We start from the raw sequence: 9,128 nt of genomic DNA on the forward strand, positions 1-9,128 counted from the left end.
CACCTCTTGTGTATTTAAGCCTTTAGTTACTTCACTCCCTTGTTGTGATCTCCCCTCATGTTGTGTGTTCTCCCTTCTCTCTGTCAGTGTTAGTTTTCAGTCTGTTTGTGTTTGGGTCCACAGTTGTCCTAACACACAAATGTGTCATGACAACATGTTTTAAACAAAGAATGAGACGTGTGATTCCAGATAGTTTAGAAACTTTGAAATGACTTTTATTTTAATAAAAAAGTAGACCTTCTAATAGGTGACTCGGGCAGACTGCACATCCATGTACGTCATTCATTTACACTGTGGCTAAAACTTTTTCTGCTAGGCCCCTCTTTACTTTACAATCAACGCTGCTGTCAATACATTCTTCAAAAATGCCTCTCTGTGCAAAATGGCTTTAAAAACATAAACAACTGTGGGACACTGTTTGTCCGTGATTTGAACCGAGGGAACAAATTGTGGCAGGGTCAGTGTTGTGCCAAGGTAGGAATCACCGACAAAACGTATTCCCCCTGTGTTGCGAGCATTCGCTCGGCACGGAGTGCAGATCCAGTTTACTCCGCCTCTATTACAGACTATTAGACGTGGAAGTAGTGATGTTTTAGTTTTATGAAAAAGTAAAAAATGAGTGTCGTTACATTACCATTCAACTAAAAATCAAGAATGTGGGATACTGTTTGTCTGTGATTTGCAGAGCCCAGCGTGTGCTCCCGACACAGGGAAAACAAATTCTGTCGGGGAGACCAACCCTTGGTTTGACAGCTGTTGTGCAGGTGAAGCCAAAGGCAAGATATGCTTCATCATATGTTTGTGTTTGGCTTGGAAGGAAGTTGGTTTGGAAGCATATTTGATGATGCTTCATCTTCTGCTTTGCATTTGTGTGGGAGCCCCGTCAAAAAACCTGCCTATTATACTAACAGTGTCCACTCTTCTTTTTTTTTTAAAAGATTCATACCACACCCCCCACGCTATGTGGCATGTTCCCCACTTTGGGAACCACGGAGCTAAAAGATTGAACCGATATATATAATAGACACACCGGTCCACTGTGTCCATTTCACACTTTGCCTCTACAAAACATGAAACGGACGCGTCCATACAGAAGTTGCATTACCAGCAGGGCGAGGACAAACGTATGAAGTACATTAGTCCTTAATCATCAGAAACAGTTAAACTAGGCAGGTAATATAATATGTGTGTGTAAATGTGTTAATAACTTATGTTTAAAGGCTTTTCCGTAATTGTTTTAATGTCAGTGCGCCCCAGGGTGGCTGTGGCTACAATGTAGCTGCCATCACCAGTGTGTGAATGTGTGTGTGACTGGATGTGTAAAGCGCTTTGGGGTCCTTAGGGACTAGTAAAGCGCTATATAAATACAGGCCATTTACCATTTACCATTTGGCTTGAAGTAAAATCTCCCTCTGCTGTTACTGCAACTTCTACATGTGTGTGCATTTCAGATGAAGCAATGGGAGAAGGTGACATGGATGAGATTGACTTGTGGATTCTAAGAGGTCCATAATCTCATTCCTGCTTTTACAGCAGTTTGTTGATCAAATCTTTATCACTGACCCTGTAACTTTGTTTAAAAAGTCATTTTTCCTTCAGAAGGAAAAATGACTGTTCATGCAGTCATTCAGCTTCACAGGAGTTCATGTCTGAAAACTGGTTATTGAGTCTGAGTGTAGAGTAGGTTTGGTCGTGATCTCTGCTCGCTGTATTGAGACTTTGGTAGGTCGAGTCTTCACATGAGGAGACTGGACGATCGATTTCACTGAGACCAATCTGGGAAAAAGAAAAATAACAAACTGACTAAAGAAAGACAAAAACACAGTGACAGCAATGACATATTAAAGCAGAAGGTGATGATGCGCAGCAGGTTTTTAGTGTCAGGATGGAAACAGAAGCTGTGTGTTCTATTTATAGTACACAGAGAAGTGAAAAAGTAGATTTTGAACTTTATTTTGGTTCATTTTAGTGCTGCTTGCATCTTTTAATATAAAACAGAGACTAGTGCGGATTTAAATGAAAATGAATCATATGATTGAAACTGAAATGAAATAATGTTTTAACATTTTAGGTCAGCATTTACCAATTTAAATTCAGAATCCTGAACTTTTTTTTAAACCATAAAATCTCAGTTTGTTTGTTTTTCTTTCCAGCCTGGTACAGATTTTGAAACCATGACATAGAGAGAAAACAAACAGAGATAAGTCACCTCAGTGTCGTCATATGCTGAGTGTCTCTTGCAGTTCAAACCTGTAGAAAAGACAGGTAATAAGTTTGATTAGCTTTACTATGCCCTCCTCAGGATAATAATTAAAACTAATAAAACTTAAACTGAAACCTGAAAATCCACTCTGGAAATTAACTGAAAATAAACTGAATTGAAAACAAACATGAAAATACAAAAGTATAATAACTTTGTTGTCAATTAATGAATCTTAAAGGTTTTAAATAATGTTTGAAGGTAACTCACCGTTAGAGCCCTCGGCCTTGATTCTGTAGATGAGCAGCAGAACAACAGGCAGCAGAACCACCACCACAGATAAACGTATCACCAGCTCCAAGGACAAACCTGGTGAACAGACACACAGACACAAAACTTCAAATACTTCTGTTCATGAGTTTTTAGAAAAAGACATGAAGTGTTGTTGAGCTTCGCTCTTGTTGGAGAATTGTAACTTGTTTCTCTGTGTGAGGGAATAGTTGTTGTTCTGTTTATGGATCATTTGTCAACTAAATAAACTGCTGCTCAGTGTCTTGAATCATTCTGTGCTGCTGGACTTTGGTCTTGGAAATGTGAAGAGTGAGTGAACATAAAGCATGATCTGTGTAGGTTAACAGTAGGATGTTAGGAAACAGACGTGCACCACAGCAAATAATTCATAAAACATAAACTGCAGCAAAGTCTCACAAAAGATCCTGAAATGTTAATTGAATTTTTTCTATTAGTTCAAGTTTGTGGACTCGACTCATTCTTCCTGTTGAAATGCTATTATTGAAGTTACATGACTGTAATAAAAACAGAGGACAGTTTTCTGTGAACACAAATAACTTTTTGTCAGTTTTTCATGTTTTGCCATGAGACTGAGCTTCAGCTCCAGACCTTTAGCTCAGCAGCTTGAGTCAAATCTTGGTAATTATTTTAAATTCCCATCCATCTAAACAAACTGGGAGAGAACCATCACTTTCATTTCCATGGTGTTACGGCCCTAGCAGGGCCTCCTCCTGAAAGTGCCTGTGTGGGCGTGTCCCACCACCTCTTCTGCCTGAGGTGCCACCTTTCCCTTTTGTGCAGCTGACTCTCGTCAGTAATCAAGGAGATTTAAGCCCAGGAAAAGGTCTGGGCCAGAGTGCCATTATTGTGTTTGCAGCTAGTGAGCTGTGTGTTTGTGTGGTTGCAGCTATTGAGCTGTGTGTTTGTGTGGTTGCAGCTAGTGAGCTGTGTGTTGTGTGTTTGCAGCTATTGAGCTGTGTGTTTGCAGCTAGTGAGCTGTGTGTTTGTGTGGTTGCAGCTATTGAGTTGTGTGTTTGCAGCTAGTGAGCTGTGTGTTTGTGTGGTTGCAGCTATTGAGTTGTGTGTTTGCAGCTAGTGAGCTGTGTGTTTGTGTGGTTGCAGCTATTGAGTTGTGTGGTTGCAGCTAGTGAGCTGCTCTCTTTTTGACTTTACTTTATTGACCACCGCTTGAGTTGTGTTTGTTTTCCTTAAATGGTGATAGCAGCTTGTCCGTCTCTTTTAGTTGAGCTACTTTAATAAAACTATTTAATTTAACCCTTTTGCCTCCTTGACTCCTTTTCCTGACCCGGACACTTTTTGTTACTTCCCCCCCCTCATCGCCTGGACCCTTTTAGGGGAACGTAACAATGGTCACTGGGACATTAAAAACTCAGTGAATAGAATCTGTGATCTCATCCAGTTCATCAGATTCAAATGTTCTGCAACTTTACCCCAAAGTTTTGAAAATAAGACTTTAAATGTGTTTTTCCCATAAGCCTCACTCCTACTAAGCATGCACACAGATTCTGAACATTATGACAGAGCAAGTCCAGAAGATTTGGATTTAATGAGCCTCATCTCCATGATGAAAAACTGATTAACAGAACAGATTTAACTGTTACAATTTGTGCACACAGAACTAAACACACATATTCAATGTTAATTTTTTTTTAATAAAGTCAGGGAGATTCATCAAAATGTTTTTGTCATGTGTATCTGCTGTAATGCTTATATAAATTCATAGGAAGAAATCTAAGAAACCACTGAACTGAAATATTGACTGATCACATCTTTGTCTGCCATCAAGAGCTCATGTAGTGACACTGAAGAAGTCAGCCAAGTTCTCAACCAGCTTTTATGTGCAGTGGTGGTAAGTTTTTAAGTGCTTCATTTAGACGCTGTGCTCTTTAAATTCCTAGATTTATCTCATAACTTCACTTCCTTCATAATTTTATATTAATTTTACAAAATGTAATATCTTAATCTTCTTCCACTTTTAAAGGGCGGGTCGCGGGGGCAGCAACCTAAGCAGAGAAGCCCAGCCCTCCCTCTCCCCAGCCACCTCCTCCAGCTTTTCCAGGGGAACACAAAGGCATTCCCAGGCCAGACGAGAGATATTATCTCCCCAGCGTGTCCTGGCTCTTCTCCCGGTGGGACATGCCCGGAATACCTCACCTGGGAGGTTCCCAGGAGGCATCCTTGTCAGATGCCCGAACCACCTCACCTGGCTCCTTACGATGTGGAGGAGCAGCAGCTCTACTCTGAGCCCCTCCCGAATGGCCGAACTCCTCACCTGATCTCTAAGGGAAACACCAGCCACCCTCGGAGGGAGCTCATTTGCGCCATTCTTTCAGTCACTACCCACAGCTCACGACCATAGGTGTTGGGTGAGGACAGGGATGTAGATCGATCGGTAAATTCAGATATTTGCTTTTACACTCAGCTGTCTCTTACATCAAATACATAATTCAGTTTAAATTATGAAAAGGATGCCATTGGGAGAAATTAACAGATAAAAATTCACAAACATAACCTCATCATAAAACAACTCTGGTAATTTTACTTTTGATACTTTGATTAAATTTTAATGTCAATACTTTTATGTGTGTATTTCTACACTGTGGCTGTTTCTACTTATACTTCAGGAATTAATCAGACTGATTCTTCCACACTGATGTGTCGTTAATAGACATGGATGAGGTTTTTATTTTTGTGATAAACAATGACAGATCCACACTCATGCACATACGATGTACCTGAACCTGCAGCTGTTTGAGGCTGTCTGGAGACTTCAGAGGAGGCTGAAGGTGTGAAGCTTCCTGAAATGAAGTTTGTTGTTGTTGTGGAGGTCGACAGGAGAAACGTTGATGTTGATAAAGGCTGATGAGGTGTTGAAATGTTTGAAGCTGTGAACAAGAAAACATCAGAATAATAATAATCCTACTTGAAGCAGGTTTTCTGTCTGCATGTCAGTAACAGGGGTTAATGTGTGTTTACAGCACAACTCATTGAACTAAACTTGTAGTGTAAATATGACACATGTAGGTTATTGAAAGAAAAGTAACTGTGGTCAGTGAGAAGTTCACATCTTCAGAGACATGAATACATTTTTTTTACTCACCTCCTGTGATGACAAGCTGAAAATCACATGGTTGAACACTTCTGTCCAGTATGCACCTGTACCATCCTGAATCAGACTTGTTCAGCTGTGTGATGCTCACGTACACAATATCCTTTGACAGTAAATCCGTTCTTACAAATGTAATGCTGTATCTGCCGCTCTGAGCTGTGTAATCAGTTGTTTCAATGAGAACGTTTCCTTCTTCACATTTGTCTTTGCAGAACAACATCTTACTTCCTGGGAAATAAAATTTACATTCGACTGTGATGTTTCCTCCTTCCACTCCTTTATAGACGAGAGTTTCAGCGTTGGCAAGTCCAGTGTTTCCATCCTGCAGGTCTGTAGAAAACAGGAAGAATCAATTCTTACCATCATGTAAAACACTGCAGTCCAATGATAAAGTATTTTAAATAAATAAAACTGGAAACAGATACTTATACACTTTATTATAGTGCAACATTTAGAAGTACATCAGTTAAATTACATTTTTACTTGTCATTAGACTTTGTACAGACTTACACAGACCATCTGCTGAGAAAGACTCAGAATTAATCTCTAAAAACCAACCTTTCATTTGTTTGTGAGTTTATGGCATTTTGACGACGCTGCGTAAGTGTTGCCCTGTTGTTCTTAACTAGCTTAATAAAAACGTCATGGAAAAATGATTGTTGCATCACAAGCTCTGAATAATTCAGAAAGAAGGAAGCAGCACTATTTACTTCCATACAGATATATTAGTATAAGACTACAGTCTGGATTTTAACTGTCTGTGCGAGAAAAGGCAACCTTAAATTAATGTTTTTAGACATTATAGAAGAAACATTTGACTGGAAACAAACTGAGATAAAACATTTCTGGGCAACGCGGTGGGACGAAACAAAATTTGAGTGATCTTACACCACGATTAACCACAGGAACAGAGAAAGACAGAAACAGTTTGTGGTTAAAACGGTTCAACAGGGAACAAAATTTAGGGGTCAACTTTCATTTATAAGAAAGCAACCAAATAACACTGAGAGGAGAGAAAATTAAATATGAAGAAGAAGAAAATTTACTTACGGAGGAAGATGACGCAGAACAAAATGTGACAAACGTTCATACTGATGCTCCGAAGAGTTCAAGCTGATTCTCTTCCTTCTCTATTTACAAACTAGGAACTTGTCACTTCTCTTATTAATGTGCCCCTTCCTTAAAATAAACACTCCTCCTGTCTGCAGTTTTACCACAGAGACGATAAGTGTCTGTTTCCATTTAAATTATCCTCCAAAACTTTACTCTTTTGGTTTTCAGAGTTCTTTTTTGTCTCTACCAAAACAGACTGTATGAAATTCAATGACAATTTATTTTAAATAATTGTCTGACAGTGAACTACAGCTTCCCTCAGTTCCTCCTCCATCCTCTTTCAGCTCATCCCTCCGTTAAGACCAGCCTTCATTTAAGTCAGCTTTCTCCTGATTGGCTTGTAAACATGAGTTTGTAACGGCAGGTGGGTGGAGCTTCCTGAGCTGTGTGTCAAAGATCGCAACATCTAAAATATCCCCTCTAACTGACGTCATACACAGAAAAGAAAAGAAAGACTGTCTATCAAGTGAATGCTTAGCCCGAGCTTCACAGTTAGGGGGATCAGATGTTCCTCTCTTTGTGGGACTCGTAAGACTTTTATTATAGTCAGAAGACTTTCACGTGAGACAGTCTAGTAACCTGTCCAGGTTTTACCCGCCTCTCGCCCTGTGGGCAATGTAAGACTCCAGCATCTCAGAACCAATAAATGGTGCAAATGAATTACATCAAAATTTTCATGATATTACAAGTTTTATTTTATGTTATTTCATTTTCAAAGTCTTTGTCCTTTTTGATATTAGAGAGTATAAAGTCACTCCCCTGAGGTTCAGATTTGTCCGTTATGTTTATGTTTTACTATCTGGAGGAAAGTTACACAGATTTTAAATACAAAACATTTTGAATGCATGCTAAGGCTGCAGGTACATCCTTAAAAAACTAGGAATAAATCAAGTGTATGAAAATAAACCAAGATAGTCTCTGACACTACTCCGTTACATTTCCTTGAACTCATAGTTGGTGCACTGTAGAGTTTCCTGTCCTCTGCAAATGACTCATATCTGCCATCATTTAAAGTCGGCAGGCACGTGGACGTCTGCACAAAACCTTGAGCTCAAAGTCTGACGACAAAATCTGCGTCGCTGAGCCTGGTAACGTAATCAATAGAAGTACTATTGCCATGTTTCATGCAGTCATTCAGTCTGACAGGAGCTCATGTCTGAAAACTGGTTATTGTGTTGGAGTGTAGAGTAGATTTGGTCGTGATCTCTGGTCGCTATATTGAGGCTTATTTGCTTAGTATAAAGAGAAGTGGTGTAAGTGGAGTTATTTATTTATTTATTTATTAGCAGTTTCTGAGTTTGCTCAGCTTCATACAATGAATTTATTGTAACACAGCAGAGTCATTGAAATGCTGCTTTTGTTTTTTGTGTTTTTTTCTTTACCAACCAGACCCCCCCCCAAAAAAAAAAAAAATCTATTTCAAATGTAAAAGTATACGATAGACTGGAAACTATTCTTGAAATACACTGGGGGGGGGGGGGGGGGGGGGGGTCGATTTTGAAATCCACCCCTACTTGGCACCACCTTCCTGCAGGTGAAGCCAAAGTCAAGAGATGCTTCATCATATAGTCTTTGGCTTGAAAGAAAGGTGTTTGGAAGCATATTTGGCGATGCTTCATCTTCTGCTTTGCGTTTCTGTGGGAGCCCTGTCAAAAAACCCGTCCATTATGCTAGCAGTCCAAGCATTCGTTTATTTATTCATACCGTGCCCCTCCTGCAAATGCTCTGTGCCCCCCTAGGGGGCTTGCCCCCCACTTTGGGAACCACTGTTTTAAGGTCAATTTTGACCTTGACCTTGACAAAGTCAGATGTTGGACTTTGCCAGGGTTGCCTCTTGTCTCTGATCCTCTTTTTGATGGGATCTCGAGGTGTATCCAGTGTGAGCTCATAAGGCTATAAAGAGACACATTAATATTGAGCAGAATTGAGTTCAACATATTGGTGGGATCCTCCACAGCAGTCCCAGTTTCTCATGTGGCCCATTGGAAAAATGAATTGCCCATTTTTGCTTTGGAGACTTAGGCACACCAAACTGGGAGCAGAACCCGACCCAAATTCCACTGGAGGGATTACCTCAACATTTCTGCCCTGAGAACATCTTAGTATCCACCATTTTTTTAAAAACTGCAAATCCAACTGAAGACTGTTTTAATATTTGGTTTTCTTCTTGTTTTCTGTCTAGAAATGTAACAACAGGTCAATAGAGCGCTCAACATAGAACTCTTTTATCAAAGTTTTTATTTAATATGTTGGGTTAAACAATACTTGCATGCCTTACAAATGTGATAAACACACACACACACACACACACACACACACACACACACACACACACACACACACTTGTGTTGTATTGTACAGTATGATAACAGGTCCTGTTTTCCCAACAGCTAC

At 39.8% G+C, this 9,128-nt stretch overlaps 2 protein-coding genes across 3 annotated transcripts in view; one reads left to right on the top strand and one right to left on the bottom strand.

Annotated features, from left to right (window-relative positions):
• cables2b (Cdk5 and Abl enzyme substrate 2b) overlaps positions 1-9,128 on the top strand; it is a 132,370-nt gene that overhangs the window by 106,894 nt on the left and 16,348 nt on the right. The gene's annotated exons all lie outside the window — the stretch shown is intronic.
• LOC146494154 (uncharacterized) lies at positions 36-7,955 on the bottom strand. 2 transcript variants are annotated; one of them, XM_085145994.1, is made up of 6 exons: positions 6,672-7,955; positions 5,613-5,951; positions 5,248-5,397; positions 2,471-2,569; positions 2,210-2,250; positions 38-1,776 (listed from the first exon to the last, which is right to left on the bottom strand). In XM_085145994.1, the coding sequence occupies exons 1-6, from the start codon at positions 6,709-6,711 to the stop codon at positions 1,624-1,626; spliced, it is 822 nt and encodes a 273-aa protein (XP_085002120.1). In that variant the 5' UTR covers positions 6,712-7,955; the 3' UTR covers positions 38-1,623. The 2 variants fall into 2 exon arrangements, with proteins under 2 accessions (XP_085002121.1, XP_085002120.1); XM_085145995.1 differs by lacking the exon at positions 5,248-5,397 and having other exon boundaries at positions 36-1,776.

The sequence above is a fragment of the Neolamprologus multifasciatus genome, chromosome 20 (genome assembly GCF_963576455.1).
Source record: "Neolamprologus multifasciatus chromosome 20, fNeoMul1.2, whole genome shotgun sequence".
Taxonomy (NCBI): domain Eukaryota; kingdom Metazoa; phylum Chordata; class Actinopteri; order Cichliformes; family Cichlidae; genus Neolamprologus; species Neolamprologus multifasciatus.

Coding starts and splice junctions, on each gene's coding strand:
- LOC146494154 (XM_085145994.1), bottom strand. CDS start 6,711: ATGAACGTTTGTCACATTTTGTTCTGCGTCATCTTCCTCC. Junction 2,570..5,247: donor TCAAACAGCTGCAGGTTCAG/GTACATCGTATG, acceptor TCTGTTCACCAG/GTTTGTCCTTGGAGCTGGTG. Junction 1,777..2,209: donor CAGCATATGACGACACTGAG/GTGACTTATCTC, acceptor TCTTTTTCCCAG/ATTGGTCTCAGTGAAATCGA.